Source organism: Mixophyes fleayi, chromosome 1 (genome assembly GCF_038048845.1).
Source record: "Mixophyes fleayi isolate aMixFle1 chromosome 1, aMixFle1.hap1, whole genome shotgun sequence".
Classification (NCBI taxonomy): domain Eukaryota; kingdom Metazoa; phylum Chordata; class Amphibia; order Anura; family Limnodynastidae; genus Mixophyes; species Mixophyes fleayi.
The window spans coordinates 174,748,786-174,774,595 of record NC_134402.1 but is presented as its reverse complement, the minus strand read 5'-3'; the positions used below and the strand labels follow the sequence as shown (position 1 = coordinate 174,774,595).

At 38.5% G+C, this 25,810-nt stretch overlaps 1 protein-coding gene across 2 annotated transcripts in view; it reads right to left on the bottom strand.

The window, feature by feature from the left end:
• The window catches only part of TMEM150C (transmembrane protein 150C), a 147,053-nt gene that overhangs the window by 21,943 nt on the left and 99,300 nt on the right, over nt 1-25,810 (bottom strand). The window contains exon 3 of one of the 2 annotated variants that reach the window (XM_075204548.1): nt 17,060-17,101. The exons of the other annotated variant lie outside the window; for it this stretch is intronic. Within the exon in view, the coding sequence (XP_075060649.1) occupies nt 17,060-17,090 (31 nt within the window). The 5' untranslated portion in view covers nt 17,091-17,101. The remainder of the gene's footprint in view (nt 1-17,059; nt 17,102-25,810) is intronic. 2 annotated transcript variants of the gene reach the window in all.

The window sequence follows — 25,810 nt, the reverse complement described above, 5'->3', positions numbered from 1 at the left end:
CATAACAATGCATCATCATAGTTACACATGAGAAAATCATGTTGATTGGTACATTCAGACCTGACAGTAGATGCAACAGTGTTATAAATGCATTGGAATTTTCTACATACTTTTCTTGTTTCTTATTCCTATGAAAAAAATGAGTTCTTACACATTTCCCACTGCCCACGTAGAAGAAAGGCTACATGTCACCTTAGGCTCAAGCAGCAAATTATGAAAGAGATAGTTCAGTATATCTAGGGAGTCAAAGTCTGAGAGCTGTAGTGTTACAGTACTTAGGTATGCTCACACATGCTTCTTTGTGTTAAATTGTACCCACATTTTAATAAAAAAAAATTAAAATTATTTTTTTTTAAAATGCCAAGAAAAAATTGTTCAGTTCTATGGTAATTGTACATATAGCACAGCAGAGCAGTGCTGTGGGACTGACCACAACAGTAGGGTTCCCCAACAATTAGGAGAACAAAGGAACTGCCACTTACTGCAAACATATTGGCACTCTTGCACTTTTTTTTAAATAACTCACTATTCCCTCTGAACAAAAGTTGAAACATCAGTATTTGGTTGCATACAATTATTTCTCTGTTACTATTACAGAATCTTTGTTTTTTATTCTGAATTAATACTGTATATCCTTTACCTGCAGCCCCAGATCTTTCCTACATTATTGTCAGATTTGTTAGTTACAGCCGTAATATATATAATATATATATATATATATATATATATATATATATATAAGTCTGCAAATATATTATTAGATATAGGTGTCTTTTTCTTTCATTAAATGTATTGTTTAACTGAAATTAAGAATAATGTGTGTCCCCCATGAAGCTTAGAGGGCGACACCAAGTGGCCCCTGAAGTGTATCAGGTTGCCCATCCATGTGTAGTAATTACCAGCATGTTTCAGTATTCAAAAGGAACTATGAAAATATTTAATGCATTTTAGAAGAGAGAGGAGGGAAGTCCATTTACCATAAATGTACAGCTGTAGGAAATAGCTGTCTAACTGCAGGTGATGTTGATAACAAACATGAGATGTTTGCAACTTGACATACATAATAATGGTAAAATCTGCCAATAAAACAGTTTGAAACCACCTAAAGCCAACTTTTCATTGGTAATAAATATTTAAAATCTGTCCCACTATGTGTCTTCAATTCTTGGAGTAAAGCAGTATTGCTTGTGCAGATGTCACCTGCAGTTCATCTATGACTTCATCCAGTCTCTGTGATGAAAAAAGCAGCATGTCCGTAAAATTACCACAGCTCGCCAATACAGATGAGAAAAATGACAGCGACATTTTACAGGAATTGTTTTGCAGCTGAACAGGACATTTTTCAACGGCGCAAAGTTCCAGAGATTTGATTGCCAAGTTTTGCTTTTGCCATTGCACACTGCGTTTGTAAACTTGCATTTAGCAGAATCTATAGTCTATGAACGGATCTGGGATGACAATGGTCAATTCATTCTGCCGTGTGGTGTGGCTGCGATAGGACTGGAACACTTACTGCCAAATTCTGCTGGTGAAACGTGAAAAATGTTGTAGCCCAATTTTGAATCAGCAGACTATTTTCTGGAACAGTTCTGAAAATTTTGCTCATCTTTCTCACTGCTGAGATACTGATTAAGTTAAAATTTATTGAATTTCTAAACATGTTTTATCAATTTTAGTTTATTGGGATAAGTAGGGTAATTCGAGGATCTGCCACAAACCTGCTATAGATGATAAGTGACAATGTACCATCAACATTGACAACGGCACATTATTTTTCAGTTACTGCAATCAGCAGTTTGCTAAAGGTCAAGTCAATTAGGACATCACCAGTATGCAGTATATATAAGACCGTCAGTCCTACAAATCTGCACAAGAAAAGTTGGATTTACTTTTTGTCCTTCACGAGTCCTGTTCTGTATGTCTGTTTATCAACTTGGGCTTTATCCCTACATTCTCCAACCCATTGTCTTCAGTTTTGTCCCTCACAACCCGTGGTTCTCTCCTAGGAGTAACCAGCACTGCGACAGGTATTATAAAAAGAAAACATTGCAAACTATTTACCTTGATCTGGAGTTACTTTTAACAGCCCTGTCTTTGAGATCTTATGCAGCGGGGTAAACCCTGAGGCTCTAAGAAAACAATAGGCATAAATGTTTTTTCACACCTCATCCTTGCAATGGCTTAGTTGTGGCATATTAATACCATGAGCACAAACGCCAGGTGTAGACTGCCATATAACTCTTCAAGTACAGAAATGCTTCCTCTGCAAAATGATCCATTTTACACCAGACACCGGGGACTATTCATGATGAAGCAGTGATAACACAGATTTTTTTATGTCTGCTTATGGCATTGATTGAAAATCTAATGTCACCTCAATTTACCATTAAAAGTTTTTCTGAGTAGCTGAGTTGCACTCAGCTCCCTGGCAATATTGGTTGACAGAGGTAACAGGGGTCTTACAACTTTGCCAGCTAGTCTTTCAAAAAAAAAAAAATAGAAAGAGAAGTAAAAAACAGACACAAATAATTATTTTATTATAATCAAAATAGGCAAAAATGCTTTATTTGAATAATATAGCATCATTTACTTTACTGAGCCGCTGTCATTTCAATTGTGAGAAGGTGATAGCCATAGGAGAACAGAAACGGCCCTTGTACTGCTGCTGTCCTTGTTTAATAGTCTTTCCCAGAGAGGACAATGCCCGGTGATAGCTAACATTGGCTTGGGGGCTGTGATAGATAGGGAGAGCCCTATCATAAATAGGGCAACAGTGTTCTGCTCCTATTTTTCCTCTTACTTCTCAATTGCAGGAAGCTGGTCTGAAATAAACTGATATAAAAACACCTTCACCATTGACAATTTAATTCAGTCCAGATGAATTCAGCTGGGAAATTAGGGGAGAAATAGGATCAGAGAATTGTGTTCCCGGTAAAGTTAATCATGTTAGCAGGAATGAAAATGAGAGTAGAACATATTTCTAAGTCACAATTTTCTGGATGTTATAGCAATTAATTTCTGTTCCTTGTTCAACTTGATATTTCCCAGAATAAATTACATTAGGTGAAATCATGGCACACATCAATGTAAAAACAAGTCATTTAATATAGTTTTTGGGCAAATACCACTCCAGTGCTTTCTTGTATTATTTGAAACTAACACTATTGGTATGCTGGGGTATAACATAAATTGTGTGACGACTGCCAAGCGCTGGCTGTCTTTTATTAAGTGGGATATAAAAAAAAGTCTGGTTGTAATATAAAAGTGTTCTGACAAATATTTTTTATACACATTTTATAAAAAGATAAGTCAATAGTTAGCAAGAAGATAAGAAAAGCAGCTGTATGTATGTATACTATTTTTTGTTAATTATTTAACAAATATTTGTATTATCACAATTCAGAAGTTGAGATGAGAAGACCACAAGAAGTTTGATCTACAAAGCTGGAACAAACATGAGAAGAGAAAGGAAACAGTTTAGTAAATCATCTGAGAGAATTATTACCAAGGAGGATCTGGAATAAAAATAAGACACAAGGCACGTGCTATTATCTATTCTGAAATTAGCAAAATTAACACATGTATTACTACTAATTCCTATTCTTCACTGTCAATACAAAATGTCTAGCTAAAACTGCTGATCGAGTAGCTGTGGAAAGGGAGTGAACAATAAAGCTGTACACACAGCACTCTATGCTGTACTTACCTCTGACCCAGACTGAGGGCTCTATTTATTAAGCTGCAATCAACCCAAAATCCAGAAACAGCTATTTTCTCAGGAGACTGGCCATCACAACTCTTCCTTCAATTTATTAAAGGGTTAACACCAGAGAAATCAGAGATTATGGGCCTGATGCTGAGTTAGGAGCAAAGAAAAGGAGCAAATCTGCACCTTGACAAAACCATGTTGCATTAGAGGGGAGGTAAATTTAAAATGTAGGGACAGATTTATAGTTGAAGTAGGGCATCTCATAGATCAACTTTAATTTCAGTGTAAAAATAAAAATACTAAGTATTTATGTGCTATGTGAAGAAACAGCCAGTATTTTCTTTGTGTACAATATTAATTCAGTTTGTACCCTTTGCATTGTAACATGGTTTGTCCAGGTGCCAATTTGCTCCTTTTTTCCCTTTGCTCCTAACTCAGGACTAAGTGATAAGTGATTTAGAACCGGACTAGTAGAGGTCTTCAACTTTAGCAGCCACCTTTTCAGTAGAACAAGATGCGTTCAGAGGTACTCAGATATCTCCAGGACTTAACACTATGGTAGTAGAAACTTATCAGTGTAACCGCAGCACAGGGTAGGGAACTGGTAAACTGGAGGCAGAAACCAGGGACAGGCCTAGGTCGTGGGTCCATAGCAAGCAGGAAAGTCAGTATACAAGCCAAAGGTCAGGGCAGGTAGCAAACATGAAGGATCCAGGAAACAGGCAAATGGTCAAAAGGGCGCAGGCAAATGAGCAGGGTCCAGAAAACAAGCCAAGGTCACAACAGGTAAATCTAGGACAGTCTAGGATTATACACACAAAATCGGCATTTACGTTCATTGATGAATCAGGCCCTTAGTGTTTGGTACAAAACAGTCAGGTATTAAAAAAAAAAAATTAAAAGTACACCTGCCATAGAAAAAAAAAAAAAAAAAAGAGGCCGGAGGCGGTTAAACTCCCTAGCACAATTTGGTCCTCTCCATCCTCCCCACTCTGCTCTTCTTAACCAGCTTGGGGCCCAGCATATGCACAGTGAAACCATATTTGCACTTTCAGTTCTGCAAGCGTGGAGTGGGAGCCCTGGGCATCAATCTCCTTGTCCCATAGCCACCGCAACAGTTTTGACACTGAATGTGGCATACTACAATGCAAAGTAGAAAAATACATGATATGTTTTATAGATTGTCACCAGTTACAATAATTGTATTCTATAAAACATGGTAAGTGTAATTAGTTTGATATGTTTTAGTGCTTCATATTTCCTTGTACATTATTCCAGCAAGAGTTTTTAATTAAACTCCAGAATTTTTACAACCTAAACATTGGTTGTATCTATTGCTTTATTTCTGCAATAATTTCTCTGGTACCACTTTAATAAATCCTATACCATAGTGTGATGTTTATATGCTACAATTTATTTTCAGTCTTTATGCTTTGTTGATTTCAGATGATTCTAAATTATTTATTGATGTCTGGGGAGGCCAGCATTACTGCTCTATAGGAATGTAGTTGTGCCTTCTGAAGAACTGAAGGCACATTAATGTTGGATCTTTTATGCTGCTATTTGTTGTTCCTAGTACAAATATATGGAGCAAACATGGAATTTATATATAAATAATAATAATAGTAATAATAATAATAATAATAATAATAATAATAATACAAATTAATCTGCAATTAAATAAATAAATGTTGTTGTTATTAATAGTAAACTAGAGAACTTGGGGGTATGGATAATACTAGCATTTTAACTTATTGTACATGTATCAATGCACAGTTGTGGTCGAGTGGTATTTGTTATTTTATGTAGCCTTCAAAGCTAATTGGCTGTTTCCAGGCATAATTGTACTAGTAATGTCTAGAAATGTTGGACAACCAGCTTAGAGTGTTCTTCCACAATAACAGTTATTGCTGTTGTGATGGGTGCCAGGTTTAGCCAAGCATCTCAGTGTCATATGCTCTTTCAAGGCTTTCCTGAGAAGTAGAAGAGGTGGCAACCTGTACTAAATTAAAATCAGCCATCCTAATACAGTGTTTCTAAACTCTAGTCCTCACGGACCCGTACCAGCTTATGTTTTGAGGATTTCTGTCTGTGGCACAGGTAGGATAAATACTGACCCAATGAAGTAGGCTAATTTACCTGTACATGATTAAAGAAATATCGAATACCTGAGCTGTTGGGGGTGCGTGAGGACTGGAGGTAAGAAACTCTGTTCTAGTCACTGCTGGTACGCATATGAACAGTTAAGTACATCACAGATTACTTTGTAAATAACCAGCGTGTACTTAATTGCTTAGTAATGATTGAAAGTGCCATGTAGGCAGTATTTACCTGCATTAAACAAAATAGCCAGTATATGCCAGTATATGGACATCACCTCTATACATAACATGCAGCTCTGTCTCACGGATAGGGAAGATTGTCTATTTTTACTCCTCTTGAGTTTATACTATTTTTATTAGGCACATATGTTAAATCACCTTAAAAACAATTCAATAGCATTGCTCATTTTAAAGCTACAAAAAATATATACTCCATATGGCCTGCACATATTGTCAGTTGTTATCATGCTTCCATACCCTCTCTATATGCACGGTTGTAAACACAAACATACTAGTAGCATGATATTATGACACAGTAGTAGTATGATGTTATACTAAACAGACTGAAATTCATGAAGACCATAGCTGCTTAAGCCACACCCAACCATATAAAACCTTAATTATTTTGTAATATATTTACATGAAATGTATTAAGCGTGTGCATTTTAAAAATGTTTATTTTTCTGTTGAACTGAAATAAAAACCTTACAAACCTATTTAATCTCTAATAAAGAAGATCCTGGAAAAAGCAAAGACCAAGGAACATGACTGAAATAGGAATAATGGGAAAGAAAATGCTGTAACTACGATATTAGCAGGGGGTGCAACTGTTATTTGTCTCACAGCTGTCAAAACTCCAGGTGTATATGTGTTTCTTTCCCCCTTGGGCGATAAATAGGGGCCCTTACAAAATGCTGCTATGGGACTCACACTGCAAACCTGGGAAAAGGCATAATGTATGATAAAGAGTGAGGAATGGTTAAGGTAGCTATGAGGTGAGCTTAAGGTCATAATGAGTTTTTGTATACAGGGAAGGGGAGGATTATTCTGATATGGTAGTTTGCAATGACAGCAATTACACATATGAATGGTGTTTGATGAGACAGTCATTTCAGTATGGCTGATATTAAAGAAGCACAGGGGATACTGAAGACCACAGCGGTAGTGAGAGGAGGAGAGTGGCTTCTGACAGCACTTTGGTGTTTAAATATATGTTTGAAACACTCGCTTGGCGGTCAAGACCATCACATTGCCTTAGTCCTTCACCCCCCAGGAGCTTTTTATCACATTATTGGGACCTTTGTGGGAATCCTTTAGGAGCATATGATGGCTCAGAAGAAACCCTGTCATCATCCATGTAGCAAACAACTAATGGGTCTCAAGTTTCTATGGATCAGGACTGTGCAATGGCCCGTGCTGGCCACGCAATAAAGGGTGCAGAGATGGTGCCCTGTCTGGGGATGGAGGACCAACTGCAGTGGCTTTCCTCGGCTTACAAGAAAATCTACATCAGGTAAATTGATGGTCTGAGTGGAGCATCAGAGACCCAAGGAGATTGGCAACTGGGAAGAGTCCAGCAGTGATGGGACTTCAGACCAGGCAACATGGCTGGCGTGGCTCACATTTCTGCGCAGGCCCAAGGTACAGCAATCTATTCTTTACACACTGGTTGAAAACTTGACATGTATGAGACAGAGGGGAGAGAGGAATTTGGTGTTATTAATACATCGGGTGACAAGAGCATGCTCCTGTGATTGTGCAATAGTCTGACACTGTGGCATGTTATGAAGCAGTGACCTCTGTATCAGTCAGTCCAGGAATTTCGTGGCTCAATCCATTGGCAGTGAATACAACATGCTCGGTAAAGACATGGTCACAAATGGCCCCAGTAGCGCCATGCTATCAGGGTTAGGAAAGTGGACAGTGGAGACATGTGGGTGCCATAGAAGGGAGCAGGGATACTAAGAGGAGAAAATCCGGGGTCTGGTGAGTGGGAAGCTGTGTGTTTTTAGAGAGGAGTATGCAAAAATATTTTTCTTGCTTCTCCTTGGAACTATTTAATCTAGACAGTGCGTGAATGGATGAGAACAGAAGAGAGGATGATAGAAAGAGTTATAAAATGATTCACAAGACACTCAGGAATTTCCAAGCATTTGCAATTTTGGCTAGCAGGACAAGAAAAAACAGGTTGGAAGCCTGCTAAGCTCTTTTGGTCATATGGATACCATTGTAGAGGTTTAAACTCCTATTGAGGGTCAAGGCTGGTTATGATATGATAAGTAGCTCAGATTAATAAAAGCATCCCGTGGGCATTGGATTAGATATTAGCCTATGTATGAAGCTTGGAGTTCCCACAAAGCATTGGCAGTGGTCTTTACTAGGCCTCTGCTGGTGCTTCAGGAATGTGTGTGGCATTGGTAGTAAGAAGGAGGGGGATATGTTGGTACTTTAACCACAGCCAATCTAATAAGGGGCCCCTGGAAATTTTAGACACAAATGCTCAGAGAAACCCCACTTGCTAAGTGTTTCAAAAGGGGAATACTGGGCAGGCATGGGGAATATGCAGGAAAAGGGCATTGCATTAGTGAGAGTAGACATGATCACTTATAGGGATTCCCAGTAGCTGAGGGTGTACAGGGACCTGACATCAGCTAGTTATCACCCAGAGGTGGTCAGGAATAAATTAATGAAGGCAGTGGGCTGATGGAGGGCCCACTTAGTCATTGTGTATCTTCCAGCTAGGTCCATACAAAAAGAGCCCAGGATGAGCAGTCTGAGTCATCACCTGTCATTTCCAGACTCAGTGAAATATAGTATAGCAAGGAAACATGCAAGAGTTGTCTGGGCTCCACTTCACCTTTTCAGGGTAACTAAAGAAATATAACGATTTAATAATATGATATGAATTCTTATACTGTTATAATGGTAGATCAGTGTGGCAAACAGAGGTGGCATATAATAGTGAACTGCATTTGGGATTTGGAGCATACTTTCAAAGTACATGTGGTAGTTAAGGAAAGACTTGGGGCATTTAGGGGTGATTGAGGAATAATGACGTAAAATGAATTTATAAGGTGATTATACAAGTTAGAGTTATGGATATTTATATACAAAGTAATATGGCTATAATCATGTGATGCTTTTTGCTTTCTCCATTTTTTTTTTAAATCAATAAATGCTGTGGCCGATTTGCATCCACCCAAGTGTTGGTGTCAGTTCTCAATGAGTTACAGGTAATTGATGCTGCACAGTCATATGGTCAATGCAATCTGTAAACAGTAAAATTGTTCAAAAGGGATGTTAACAAAGTGGCATACTTCCCAGAACTTCTATCGCCAGCTCAGTTTCTCTACATATTACATAGAAATGCAAGCCAAGGTTAGTTAAATAATTTACCAGACAAAGGAGCAGCCAATACTTATGAAGTCACTTCTAAGGGCCTGAAAACCTATCCATTCCTGCTGCTTTCATTTTCATCATCATTATATAAGCTAATATGTCTCCATATACTTATTAAATGCCATAAACAATGGCAGACATATTATTGACAAACATAAAACAGTAACAGTGTTACAACAACAATCTTATAGTAGCAGGACAAAAGATGTCATAGAACAAGCAAAATGTTACACTTGGAGACAGAATATACTGTCACTAAATGGCTGATTTATTAACACTGCATTTAGCTGTAAAATTTTGACTAAATCACAGAAGCCAACCAGCAATTAGCTTTTATATATCTAGTGCCAGTTAGACAATGAAAGCAAGGACCTAAATGGCTGCTATAATTTTGTGCAAATATAATTCTATATAATTTTCTATGGCCTTGTGATATATTGTATGTTTCAATATCACATGCTTGTACGATGCTTGTTCTTCTATATATAATGAATGATTAAGTATGGTTGTGTATCAATGTAATACATTCCACATCTTACTTTGCATGCTAACATAATGTTTAGTGTTTTTGGGATAATAATTAGCTGGATGTATTACATCATACTATATATTAATTTTGTCTAGGTAAAAGTTTTACCAATTGTTTTTATTTAAGGGTTACTTGATAAATGATTCTTATTATAAAAGTCTATAGGCAGTCTTTATTACTGGGCCACTTTCCCAGAAATTTCAGTATTTTAATTGGCCATCTTACATACACTGTGGCTTTTAAACTCTTCTTCCTTGTCTCTTACTTTGGTCTCAGACAGTAAACCACTGTAACCATCTAACCAACTGCAAAACTAATCCATGTTCCGCTCTACCACAACTTTGGCATACCAACTACGGTTGATCTCACCAGACCTGAACTCCTGAACAGGAAAAAAAAGGTTCATACCCTTACTGGGTATATTGTTCTGCCTGTGGCTCTCATACTCCTTATTACACTGTTAGATGTTAAATTTAAATTTCAACAATTTTGTTATCTTCTATCTGCTTGCTTGCTCTAACTCATATAGTGCCAACTGTAATGGAAGAGGAGTGTATTACTCACCTCAGACTACACTGGATCATTGAAATTTAAATGAGCTAAATTAATCAATTAAAATGTATTTGAAAATCTTATTTTTATTAAATTTTACATATAGATAGGGAACAGATTTTAGCTTGGGAGGTAGCATTAATTGCCCCTTCTCCAGTATGTATTTTTTGGCCAGTGAGGTGAAGCCAACAGCCTCATACTATATTCAAAAAAAGGTCCTGCTTGTTCTAGAGCTCACTCTATTTATAATACTTATAGCTAGGCTGCGCAAGATAAATTGAAATGTCCTACATACTGTGGGTTTCTATTTTGTCTTGATCATGTTAGAACAGAGGCCTGATATTGCATGTGTAGGGCCAAGTATTTATTTAATAATTAAATATTTCTTTAAATATATACATGCACATTCACTGCCTTCCTTGTAAAACGATCTAATTCCATTCACTTACATTCCCATTACATTTTTCATACTGCCACTTCTAAATTAAATCCGCTTTCAGGGAACTTAAAGTTGCCCTGAAAGTGGCCTCATATGGGCGGGGCTAAATCAAATGTGGTCAGGATCGACACAAAAGTAGGTGGAGTTAGAACATCTAACGACATCGATGGCAAAGTATTGCACCAGTCGGCAGAGCAAACACAAGTAGGCAACACACCAGTTGGTGGAGTACACGCATCAGTTATGTGAGCGAGGCAGCAGCAGGGAGTTCCCAGAGTTAGCATTGAAGTGATAGTAGTTGGGTATGGGAAGTCCTTGTTATTGCATGAAGCCTGGTCACCATCAGACAGATTGTTCCTACTGGGGTCTCTTCCACTTTCACCCTCCCATTGATTCTAAATTCTTACTCGCAGTATATTAAAAAAAATGAACAATAAATGACATTTGTCTCTGCCTACCTGAACGCAAAACTTTAGCGTATCCAAACCATGGTGGTGCATATGCCCTTAGCCCAAAGAATAGGTTCCACATTAATGATACCCTCTTTACCTCTTAGAGGGCTTTCAAAGATAAAAACACATACTTTAAAATATAACAGTGATTACCTGTAAACACTTACATCAGCAATACAACACATGCATTTTTTGTTCAAATTAAACAAAAATACTCCCATGAATGCACCATGCAAAATATATTGCAAGAGAAAGCAGCTTTTACACTGTTTTGCAAGATGATTTGGTAAGTATTATGACAGATATACAACACAGACTGCATCCAAGTAACCACAGTACAATACAGAGAGTATACTAGTGACCACTAAACAATACAGAGAGCATTCTAATGACCACTATACAATACGGAGAGCATCCTAGTTACCACCATACAATACAGAGAGCAGAGTAGTGACTACCATATGATACAGAGAGCATCCTAATGACCCCATACAGTACAAAGAGCATCCTAGTGTCACAAGTCGCCACACTACTTGCAACGGCTCGTGTGATGTTTCTCTTCACGTCCTGACTACCTGTCAGACAGCTGGAATGTCACATCCGGCCAGGGTGTCCCGGTTACCTGGGCAACAGCGGGGACGTTCCTGTCAGAATCGCAGCGTCCCAGCATCAGAGCAGAATGCTGGGCACATGCATCGTGTTATAGTGAATTAATTACTCGCCGCCTGTGGCGAATTCTTGGCACTCCCTGGGCCCTATCTTATTCAATGGCAGCACTATTTAAGGCAGGGTAGACTTAGCCTCCCTGTCTGTCATAGGTTCAGTTTATTTAGTTGCTGACCAGCTCCAGGTTGCTCCTGTACTTACTGCTCTTACTGACTGACTTGTATTGTGATCCTTGCCTGAACTTTGGACTTTTACTATTCGCTTGTTACCATGACCTCTGTCTGTACACCAGACCTTTTCCTATTCTCCAGTTGCCCAGGACACCAGCTTAATTCTTGGACCATTACATATTTGTCCTGTCTCCTGGTGCTCCTCCTACCACTCTTGCGTTAAGACCTGGGGACATCCGAGTACCTGTGAGCAAAACAAGCTCTACGGGCTATAGGTGAAGTCCTCTACTGCCTGTTCTAGGAGTTTATATTTGGGACACTAAATGTATCACCTAGTGACCACCATACAATTCTGAGAGCATCCTAGTGACCACCATATAATACAGAGAGCATCCTACTGACCCCATACACTACAGAGAGCATCCTCGTGACCACCATACGAAACAGAGTGCATAATAGTAACCACCATACGATACAAAGAGCATCCTAATGACACAATACAATACAGATAGCATCCTAATGACCACCACACAATACAGAGAGCATCGTAGTGACGACCACACAATACAGAGAGCATTCTAATGACCACCATACACTACAGAGAGCATTCTAATGACCACAATACAATACAGAGAGCATCCTAGTGATAGATATACAAGAGAGCATCCAAGTTTCCACTGTACAATACAAACAGCATCCTAATACAGAAATCATCCTAGTGACTAATATCCAATACAGAGAGTGTTCATATGACTGAAAAATATAACACAAAGAGCATTTTTATGATTGCCACACAATAACAACTCCCTCATCATAATTTAACCCTCTCCTTAAACTCATTAACTGCTTTAGCCTCATCATAACAATCCTTTCATTATCATTAACTCCTCTATAGTCATTAAACCTCATCCTCATTATTAATTAACCTTCATATAATCAATTAATTCCATTCATATTATTAACTCCCTTGCTACCTCCCTCTGTCTCATCAAAAGAAGTCCATCACCTTCATTATCAAACCCAATCATCATAACAAACCTTATTTTAAACATTAACTTTATATTAATTTATCCCTCAACCCAATCACCTGTTACTGTAGTGTACAGGAAGGGAGATCCCTCTGCGCCTAGTGAGCGCAGAGAGGAGGTAGAGGTCTGAGCACTGCAGCAATAGGCTACTTGGTGCCTACCTTGAAAACAAGATAAGGCTCTGTGCTGTACTAAACTATATATAATTAGCAGCAGCGGGCACAACTGTAGACAACACAACTGTAAAAGAAGTAAATGGAACTTATGGATTAAACTTTTTAACAATCTCAGCTTGCAAAGTTACCAAGCCTTGTAATATTTTGTGGCTGGCATATACCTATATACACCTATAGCTTTGTGTGCTACAATGGCATTATTTACATGAGTTTATAATATATTAGCATAACTTCTATATAATAAGAATGTTTCTTTTTCTTTTTTTTTTAGTAACTAAATACATATAACATTATAGGAGAACATTATCTATGTTTTCTCACCAGGACCAGACTGTCAATTTGACAGCCATGGTATATGCCAGAGGTTCTTGCCTACATAAGAATAGTAAGAACTGCTTGTAGGCCTACAATGCCACATCTGCCATTGCTACTAAAATACCCTAACCTCAAGTTACAGACACTGCACACTGCCACGTAGATTGTTCGCTGAAGTATAGAACCTGATGACAATATGGCAGCAGTAGAAGTGTGAATGATTATAAACTCAAGTCTTGAATTCTCCAGTAGCCCTCTCGTTGAAAGTGTTGTTTTGGGGGAGGTGGCATAATATTTACAGTAATCTTTACAGTAAAATAATAATAATTTTAGAATCCTACAGGTGCAAAAAAAAAAAAAAAAGCGATGCAGCCCTTCCTTCTCAATGTAGTGTCACCTCCTACATATAAGTATACAAATCACAGAAAAGAAAAGGATAATAGGTGCCACTCAATAAAAGCACAAAGGGTATATATGTAGAGAGAGAAAGGACTATTTTCAGTCATGATTTCAAAGAGAAGAAAGAAAATATCGTTTTCAATTTCAAAAAAAGGAAAAATATAGGTAGATCTTGTGAACCCTTTTGTCATATATATTTTTCCAATGTTACTCATAGTATCGTAGATGCACTCATTCTAATCCAAATCGATGAGGAGGTTCTTCCAAAAATTGATTCAGAAAAATGGGTCTGAAAAAGAAAAGAATCCACTGTCTTGCAAATGTAAGTGTATAAATATACTCCTGCTGAAGCTTGTGTCCATGTGGCCTTTCACTGCAGATGTTTAATTGGATATACTCCACCCAACTAGATATAAAGAAGTATAGGGCAGCCCCAATACAAACAGCTCTCGTCCGGAAAAAGGGTTGCTAGATCTGGAGCACATAAACGAGTCTTTCTCATAAGACTTGTTTATGAGTTGAAAAGCGTTGGTGCGTTGATGGGGAAGACACAAGCTCCTTATCAGAATTACAGAGAATTCTATGTGCTCCATGGTTTGGAGGAAGTGGTACCACTGCGGAGTTTGTGCACAGCCCTACTTTGAAAACTAGATCATGGAGGGGTTTAAGTAGGAAATCATTTTTTAATGTCACCAGGAAGCCCTGGTAACAGAACCCACCCCATGGAAAACCCCACTCCTTCCTCTGCCGGGTGTAAAAAAAAAACACATTTCTTGGCCTGCTTGTTTTCTAAATTAGAAAAAGATTTTTTTAAAAAAAAAACTGAAAGACATCAGTCAGCCTCCAGACGACCCCATGTGGCCAACGACTTACCGGGAAAACCCCCATAAACTCTATGGCCAATCCACCCCTGGTTGACACAAGTAAGAGTCCTCTCACTTAAGAGATCATTTAGGTTTATGATAAAAGCTGCCTTTATACTCACTAAGAGCAGGACACATGTAAAATGCAGCATGTACTATGTTTGTTGAGCTCTGCCCTTTAGTGAGTACAGAAGTTGCGTTTACAATACAGAGAGATGATCTCTATAGTGACAGCCATTCTTGTTGCATAAAGTATATGGTGGGTATAGCTGACTGTCCCGAGGAAGAACAATACAATTTTACCCAGTTCGTTTAAGGCCTTTGGTTCCATGCAGAAACATGTAATAAAATATAGTATATTTACAGTATTTCTTGATCTTCACAATTGATGAAGCTGATAGATTGTCTGGAATTATTGGGGACTTTCATTAATCTGTAGACTAATTTTCTTAGTTTTCATTTTTTTAAATTCAGTTGTAGTAAGTAGCATTGCTAGGATGTGGTTGAAAGTAAATTTAAACTGTATAGATTATTATACTAGTCAAAACTTCACAACATCCTGTAAAATGGTCATTGACTATATATATATATATTTTTATTTATCAATGATTGTCACCTGTTAATAATATAGTCATTAAAGAAAAAACATTTCCCCCTGCAATACATTTATCATAATTTTATTAATGTCTATTGTACATAAAATGCATTTTCACAGTTGCTGTTGATCACAAATACATGTGCAGATGTCTTTTCTCAAGTTACTTTAACATGTTACCTATAATGCATTGCATGAATGTCACCTGCATCATTTTCTAAAAACTAATCTTTTGTTGGACTTGTCAACCTTATGAATGCAAAGCAGTTCAATTTTACATGTACAAACACCAAACTTGAAGTACAAATATGCAATAAAACCAGTTCAGAACAGAGGACTATATCCCTTTAACAACATATGAACATTTATATAGTAAGAACCTTCTTAAAGGAACACTATCACCAAAATAATAACACAATCATTAGCATTTAACACAACTTATGTATAGCTTTATTTGATATCATTGTAAGTCAAGTTATGTTTTTATTGATATGATTGTTTTTAATGGCTATCTGTCTCACCACACTTCAGTCTCTGGATTTCTTTAGCAGTCGCTGTTTTATTTTTTGTATTCGCAGTACATCTACTTTCCACGCTTACAGATGATCCAGGCCAATAGGGAATATGCACATTCCAAGACAGCTTAAAATTGCTGGCTACAAAAATACACATAATTTCAAATCATTTATTCTAACAATAGCCTTGTCCCCTATCTCGATCAATAAGATTCATTTCAATGTAAAGTGTAAGACTTTTGTGGACCTTTTCTTTCTAGTAGATAAATGTGCATAATAGACACAGAGGCCCTCAATTAGATTTAAACACAATTTTGGGAGCATACACATAAAATAATGGCTGCAAAACTGCATTTTTTCCTGTGTATTTTAGTTGCAAGTATCTTAAGTTTATGATGATAATTTGATCATTTAAAGGAACTAAACAATGGTGGGAAAACGTGCCCCCCTCCAAACACCAGGCTAAAAAGAAAACAGTTACACAACTAAAGGCAGCTGCCATACACCAGGCACAGATCAGCATAAAATATGCATGCCCCACCAACCGCATATGGCACCATGTCCCTTACAAAAGAGAGAATATAATGTCAAGGAAAGTGTGATTTATCATAGGCTAAGTGAAACCGGTAATGCAATACTTAAGCTGGGTACACACTAAACGGTTTTCGTCCAATAATCGTCTCAATCAGCCGAAATACGACAAAAGTCGGGTCAGTGTGTGTAGTGACACGATGGTCGAAAGTCTGCCCAAATGGACTATTGTCGCCTCATTTAGTTGGTGGTACCGTTTAATATTTTTGTTCCAATCTCGTTTCCATTGTGTAGTGTGTATAAGTTTCCGACTGATCCACAACAGTGAGTACGAAATTACAGTCATTGCTCACGACAACATGGCTGTAAAAAGTTGCTAAAGGGACACCCGCTCTTCCCTTTATCGTCCTAAACAAGGCTAGTGTGTATGCAGTCCATGGACCGAGCGATCGGACCATCGATCGCATGTAAAATCGCTCGGCATAAAAAGTTGGTTGAAATTTCTGTAGTGTGTACCTAGCTTAAGCAGTGCAATGTCTGCTCGTTCTCCATCAGACATCTACAGACAAGTGACATCGTCTACAAATGTGAAATAAAGACAGTTCCATTTTCTACTTACTTTGCCAAGCTAATACGTTAATGACGGTCATACGGGCAGTTTCTGGAAATGAACTAGGAAAAGTTAATATAATGGTGGGGAAGGGACAAATGGAACATAGGTAGTATTTTACTGTTACATTTTAGTTACACTAGGAATCATTCTGCAAAGGATGTATTGGACTAAAAAGTCAACATTAGTCTACATTGAGTACTCTGATGAGAAGTGCTTATGATGAAATATTGGAGCCTGCAAAATGAGGTACATGAGGCTGAGGGAGTCACTAATTACAAGTTATTGTAGAGTCTCTACTCCCTTTAAACCACCATTGATCTAATTTATTGTCTGCCATCTGTAAGTTCATGGGAAAAAGTATTTGACAATAAAACAATGCAACTGAAACTTTCTGGTACTTTTCTTGTAAATCTAGAGCCTAGTTTTCCCTCTTATTATAATTGTGGTCTAAAACATTCTTGTAATAATTTCAAGCTCGATTGAGAAATATTTCTGTTTACTTAATTTCAAGAGAGCCTGATATGAAGCAGCAAGAGACTACTCTTTGAATCGTTCTAAAACAACATTGCCTTGTTTAAGTTATTCCTTGACGTTTATCCTGACAGCTGCTTAATGTGACCAAGCTTAGGAAATGAACCATTGTTTGTGCTTTCTTTTATGGAAGATTATTCCAAAACTATGATTAAGAAAAACAGCTTTACATTGGATCTACAATCACTGATACAAACGGAAAAATGGTAGATGGAGATAAGCAATAATTAATTATTTTTAAACTTGGGCAAATGTAACAAACTATTTGTCAGTCCCCCAGAATCCAGCTCATAGAAATGTAATTGCTCTTGAGAAATTAGGGAGATCCTGGTGATGTGAACTTTGTCAGCACACAAAACTCATGTGTTTTGATTAGTAATTAGCAATTGGTTAGTAGCAAAAATAAATTTCCATGTATTCATAAACAGACGTCTTAATTTTTGACAAATAAACAATCAAAGATAAATATTAAGAGTACCAAAAATAGCACTGACCCAGATCAAGTGAAAATGAAAGAGAACTCTATGCTGTTAACATGTATTGAGAATCAGTTCAGTAAGTCTGGACCTTGTTTCCAGATTACCCACCTTATTTCTTAAATGTTTTACCAAAGGTTAGAAGCAACTTTTATGCTAAATTACAAATCACAAAAAATTGTTTTCCCCAATAGCTCAACACAGCGAAAAGCTGCCCTACTAGAAGATAAGGAATCACCCTTCCTTAAAATTAAAAGTACAATATTCAAAACAGGCCTAGTAATGGCACTAAACACTCTACATTCGGATAGTGGATCAAACATCAAACAACCTAATTTCATAATACTAAAAAGTGCAATATAGTGTAACAAACATACAATATAATGTTCAATTTACATATCCTTGGATTATCTGCTGTAAAGCCTGCTGGGAAAAGAACTTAAGTTAATTTTTATGCTCACCCAGTCTAACTGCATGTGGATGGCAGTCAGTAACTGAAACTTATTTCATATTGATGCCCTGCCACCCACATACTCATATTCTCTCAAATAGGAAGTATCTAAAATTTGTAGAAACTGCTGGTAAATTATACATTATCTACTGAAGTATTATTTCTGCTCAACTGCTGCACCACTAAGCTCAACTGACATAGCAATCTCTGTTCAGCTGCTAGATCCACCGAGCCCAATTTCTCAGCACCCTGGATCATGATGTGTGTAAGCGACAGAGGTTGTATACACAAATATTGCAGAATAAGGGTAATTTCTCCATACACCCTCGAACTCTCAATAGCTTTTGACACATTTGATTACCCTCTTCTCCTGCACATCCTTCGCTCCATTGGCTTTTTTGCCGTGGTTCTTTCCTGGTTCACTTCCTTCCTATCCATCTGCATTCCCACTCTCTGACCACAACCTCTTTTCTTTCAGCCTCACTTTACTTCATGCTTCCTCCTTTACCCCCAAATCCACATGAACAAAGTGATACCCAAATGCTCTTGACAAAATACACTTCTCATTTTCACAAAACGTCACTCAAACTACTCCTCTCTCATATAACTACCCCATGCTGCCCTTACATGGTCTATTTCTAAAACAGCACACTCATGTCAACCCTAGATAAAGCAGCTCCAGTCTCTACAAATTCATCTTTTCTTAGAACACTGCCCATTTATTTGTCAAGTAAACCTACTTCACTTCTCTAACATACGCCCAGTGTTCTAAACACTAATACCATTTTGCTATCCTCAGCTTCCTTCTCTGTCCACCTGCACATCTCCTCTTTCTTCCCTTTAGGCCCATGACATTACCATCTACTTCAAAGGCAAAATCAACACCAATCAACAGGATATTACCTCATGGCAGAACTTGCGCACACCAACCACCTTCTCCTGCACTCCGCAATTCTCTCAGTTCATTTTTTCCCATAACAGAAGACAAAGTCCTTGCATTCATCTCATCATCTCAGTCCACAACCTGCCCCACAACCCTATTCCTTCTCAGCTTATTTGCTCCCTCTCCCTATGGCAATCACTAATTCTGGAAAAGTTCCATGTTAAATGTATAAGAGTCAGCGGAAGCAAAATAAACTGAAACATAAGAACATGACACAGATAATACCCTTACAATGAAGTGTTCCTAGGTTTGTAGAGAGGCAGAAATATCTGAAGTGGTGAGCTGTGCAAAATTGTAAACGTTCAAGCTCCAAACTCTTACCACTTTACAACTACTGTTAAGTTTAGCCTGTATTATGACTTCAATTAACCATTAGAGTGAGGGGATATTGAAACTGCCTTTATTATATGTGACCCTTTTGTATGTTTGAAGCTTTTTCTTTTACATTAGGCAAAGTGCACCTACAAATGTGCTTCTCCACCCAAGTGGAAGTGAATGGTGCAGAGTTCATCACACTAAAAGTATAGGATGAGCCTCAAGCTCACCAATTCACAGCTACTCCTCCACAAACACTGCCATCTTGCTCTGCACTTTGGTAGAATTCTAGAGTACCAGCAAAATAGTTGCAACATCAGCAAAAAGGAATTTGCTCTGCGTCTCAGTTGTTTCGTGCTTTAGAAATGACCTCGTGTGCATTGCTAATTAGGAGTCCTTTGGATATGTTTGTGTAGTACCACTTAAGCACTGATAAAACACATTGTACATTGCATGGCTCATGTCCAACTTACAGTAAATTACTTTACTATTCTACCGGAGACTATCCATTTAGAATGTAAATGATATATTAATGCTATATAAGTATACTACTGTAGCACATAATAGACTATTATAATGGAAAGCACCAAGAGCAAATATAGTTTCTTCTCTTCCCATTACTTTTGACAGGAACACTGTAAATTTTGTCCTAAAATCGGGTACTTCTCTAAATTTAAATACTGTTTAAACAAGGGTATTACTTATGTATATATTGTTAAAACATATTTCAAGTAATGACCTAAGATGTTTTAATAGTTTCAAGATTTGCATTCAAGCAAATTGACAGCCCTGCCTGGAAGTTGTGAATATACAAGTACTTTTGAAAGGCCAATGCTATTTTTTTAATCTATTTTGTTTTCAAGAAACCTATTTATAGATAAGATGTGCACACCTAAATGATAAGATGATTTTCAAACTTTCTTTTACATTTTTCTTCTGTCTTATATTTGAAAATACCAAGTTACACAAAAAAACAAGATTCAGGGCTTGTTTACACCTATCAGCTAAGTATTGCGCTAAGTGGTGCAGAATGAATGGCTTCTTATGAGCTCTTTCTTACCTTAGCGTTTTAAAATTTGAATTCCATGTTTAAGATTTTAGAATGCAGCACAACCTATTTCTCATGCAGTATTACACACGGGTGGTTTGAACAGCAGCACTTGATGACACACTAAAGTGAATGGAGGGAGCTAATCCTCTGTCAAACAGGAGTGCATGTTACATTTTCTGAGCATATGCATTACTTTGTTACAGGGGATGAGTGTTTTCCTATTCACTTCAATGTGTCAGCATAGATCGATTTGAGTGCTATAAACGCTATCAGGGCCGGTGGAACACGGTAAGCTCGGTAAGCGCTGCAGGAGGAAGCCACACTTCTTGCCAAAAATTTTTTTTTTCTGGTGCTGGCGATGTGCCCCTCGCTCTGAACAGAGCAGGGATTGGAATAAGTGCAGCAGTATGGGGTAGCAATGCATGCACGGGTTGGTTACGTTCACCTGGTACTTAGAACACCGACACTTACTTTAACAACATAAAATGTACGATGATTACATGCCTGACCCTAAATATAGACTGACCTCAATAATGACAAGAAAAGTATCCAACACTGTTCCCCTACATTCCGAAGACAAGTAGTCATGAGACAGCGTTTTTACGTAATTTAAAATGGTAACTGTCATATTTGTGGTTTTAAAGCATCAATCCCAGGTCCCGATTCCTAACCCTAACCGTAACCCTAACCCAATCCCTAACCCTAACCCTAAGACATAGCTTAGCTGAAACCTGACATTGTCGCTTTAAAAGGGGTAATATGACGGTCGCCCTTCGAAATTACGTAAAAATGCAGTGCTGTGATTATCTGTCTTCAGAATGTAGGGGAACAGTTTTGGATACTTCATTTGTCATTATTAAGGTCAGTTTATATTTATTTAGTGTTGGGCATGTAATCATTGGACATTTTATGTCGTTAAAGTAAGTGTCGGTGCTCTAAGTACCGGGAATATGACTACCACCGGCATGCACAGTGAAGCCCCAAAGGGGTGCATGAGCAAGCTCTTGCAGGGGGGGAGATTACAGTGCCGACCCTGAACGCTAGACCCATCATTAGCTGGACCACCTGTGTAACACCACCCTAAGGGGTCTATTTGTGACTCTTCACATTTTCTGCATGTTAAATATCTGTTCTTATTGCAGTGATAAAAAAATGTTTAACAAGCCTATTTATAACTGATTAGCCAGAACAGCGGCTCCGATAGGAGCATGTCCCGCCAAATACTCAGGTTCAGACATGGCTTTTGCACTGCGCCTGCGCAGCCATCAGCCCCACATGCTCAGAACACAATTAGCGTTAGGAGGGATGGGTTGAGCATGAAGCCTGGGAGGGATGCGAAGACCTGTCTTCTACTCAGAAAATTTAAGCTTTTCGGAACTTGGTAAATAGTTCCAGACTGCAGTCCCCATTGTAGTTTGCTTAATACGGGAGATATCTCTGATATCTCCTGCGTAAGGCAGATGTTACTTAACAACTAGGGATGTGCACCGGCGACTTTTGAGGTCTCGTGTTTTGTGTTTTGGATCCGGATTTTCGTTATTTTTGAGGTTCGGATTTGTCTCGCAAAACACTTGACGAAAGGTCTCGGTTCGGATTTAAGGTTTTGGATTCGGATTTTTTTGCAAAAAAACATAAAAAGTTTAAAAATCAAGTTTTTGGGCTTATTTTCACTCCTAGGCTATTATTAACCTCAATAACATTCAATAACAAGCATTTCCACTAATTTACAGTGTATTCTGAACACCTCACAATATAGTTATTAGTCCAAAACGTTGCAACAAGGTATCTTTCTGGACTGCGTAGAGGAGTGGGTCACCACAATATATATTAAAAATGCTGAACTTTTATGAATCGCACCAATAAATGTACCTGGACTGCGTAGAGGAGTGGGTCACCACAATATATATTAAAAACCCTGAACTTTTATGAATCGCACCAATAAATGTACCTGGACTGCGTAGAGGAGTGGGTCACCACAATATCTTAAAAACCCTGAACTTTTATGAATCGCACCAATAAATGTACCTGGACTGCCTAGAGGAGTGGGTCACCACAATATATATTAAAAACCCTGAACTTTTATGATTCGCACCAATAATTGTACCTGGACTGCGTAGAGGAGTGGGTCACCACAATATATATTAAAAACCCTGAACTTTTATGAATCGCACCAATAAATGTACCTGGACTGCGTAGAGGAGTGGGTCACCACAATATCTTAAAAACCCTGAACTTTTATGAATCGCACCAATAAATGTACCTGGACTGCGTAGAGGAGTGGGTCACCACAATATATATTAAAAACCCTGAACTTTTATGATTCGCACCAATAAATGTACCTGGACTGCGTAGAGGAGTGGGTCACCACAATATATTAAAAACCCTGAACTTTTATGAATCGCACCAATAAATGTACCTGGACTGCGTAGAGGAGTGGGTCACCACAATATCTTAAAAACCCTGAACTTTTATGAATCGCACCAATAAATGTACCTGGACTGCGTAGAGGAGTGGGCACTGGGCACCACAATAAAATATATAAAAAACCTTCAACAGGTCTGCATTACACTACACATACGGCTGCTCCTCCATCCTCTCCATCATATACATGTTGGAGTTTTAGCGTGTGACAACCTCTTGTTTTTGATAATGTCAGTGCATTTTGAATATTTTTCAATTTGCCCCACACCACTGAATGTACTTTATCTATGATACGCATCTATCTATCTTGACTGCGTAGTGTGGTGGCCCCAGTACACAATTTGGTACCGAGGCCACAATATAATTAAAAAACCCTCCACGTGTCAGAATTCCACCAAACAAGTATCTGGACTGCATAGTGGGGTGGCCCCGGTACCCAATTTGATACCGGGGCCACAATACCTCCTCCAAACATGGTACAGACAATTCGTCATTGAGATCCCAGACAGACAGGGTCAAAGTGTTATTGTTTGACTTTGTAAACCCAAAAAACTGTCCCTGTTGCACATAGTCGTGCAATGAAGACTGACTTTTTCATTTAAAGGCACGATCTTTCAAGTGTAGTGTTTGTAAGTCTAAGTCATATTATACTTTTGGTAAAATTGGTTTATTTTGTTCCTCTTTATGGTAATTAGTAATAGAATTAAAGTATGAAATAGAATTAAAGTATTAAATAGAATTAAAGTATGAAATAGAATTAAAGTATGAAATAGAGTGGTATATAGAGTTGTAGTGTGGTATAGATAGAGTGGTCCACACAATATAATAATAATAAAACCCTCAACTGGTCTGAATTCCACCAAACAAGTATCTGGACTGCGTAGTGTGGTGGCCCCGGTACACAATTTGGTACCGAGGCCACAATATAATTAAAAAATTGGGCATCAACTGTCACCGTTGTTTAATATCTGATACACCTAAATATGGACTGCACAGTGGAGTGGCCCCGGTAGTAAATTTGGTACCGGGGACACAATACCTCCATCAACCCTCTAAATCCCACTCCACTGATGGCGGACACCGGGCGCACGTCTAACACCAACATTGCAGTTACAGCCGCAGTTATACGCTTTGCAATAGGGTGACTACTATCGTATTTTGTGGTCATGGCAAACGACTGTTGGACGGTCAATTGTTTTGTGAAAGACTTAGCGGTCTTACGACTTCCCCTCTGGGAAGATGACCGACTAACAGCAGCAACAGCAGCAGTGGCAGTAGTAGGCGTACCGCTGCAGGATTCCTCGGATGAATCCCGTATTGAGGAGGACTCAGTCTGGCTGCTGACTTGGGCTGCAGGACTGAATCCGATGGAGATTGTGGAGGAAGTTGACGAGGAGGGTGTTGCTGGTGTGTATCCAACTGGACCACGGGATTTAGGTGTCCCTGTACCGATGAGGGTCCTAGCCCCAGTTCCTGAACTAACCACTGAACTATGAAGGTTATTCAGGTGACGTATAAGGGAGGATGTTCCTAGGTGGGCAAGATCCTTACCCCTGCTTATTTGAGCTTTACATAAGCTACATATGGCCATACATTGGTTGTCTGGATTTGGATAAAAATAACTCCAGACCGAAGAGGTGCATTTTTTGGTCTTCTGACCAGGCATGACGATGGGCTTTTTCATCCCATGGACAACAGCTGTTTCCCCCCCTGGTGCCTCATTTACAATAACCACATCACCATCCTCATCATCAAGTTCCTCCACAGCGCCAGCTACATCATCAATAGCCTCCTCCCGAGCCACCTCTTCCCGTACAGTGATGGGAAGGTCAGGCTTGACAACCACCAACATCCTTGGACTCGCCTTGTGGATTTGTGATAATTTCTCTTTAGAAGGCAGAGTTGTTTGCTGTTTTGTTGCTGACAGCATAACTCTCTTCAATTTTTTGTAGGGGGGGGGAGGAGGAGGAGGGCTAAGATCCGTGGGTGAAGCTGAACCACTAGTCATGAACACGGGCCAGGGCCTAAGCCGTTCCTTGCCACTCCGTGTCGTAAATGGCATATTGGCAACTTTACGTTTCTCCTCAGATGATTTAAAGTTTCTCTTTTTGCTACTTTTTCTTAACTTGGGCTTTTTGGATTTTACATGCCCGGTACTACGAGATTGGGCATCGGGCTTGGAAGACGACGTTGATGGCATTTCATCGTCTATGTCATGACTAGTGGCAGCAGCTTCAGCATTAGGAGGAAGTGGGTCTTGATCTTTCCCTACTTTATCCTCCAAATTTTTGGTCTCCATTATATGTAGCACAAGATACTGCAGAATGTGTGAACTTGGTAATATTGCAGTACCAATGGACTTATACTGCTGGATTGGTTTTGCAAATTTGGTTATAATTATTATATATTTTTTTTTTTTTAAATTTTTTATTTTTTTTTACTTTTTTTTTATTTTTAAAAAACTTGGGAATAGTGGGGAAATAACTATGCCCTTAGAAGCACAGAGCACAGGACACAGCACCACTGGACTGAACAGGACACGGCACAGGACCCAGCAGCACTACGGAAC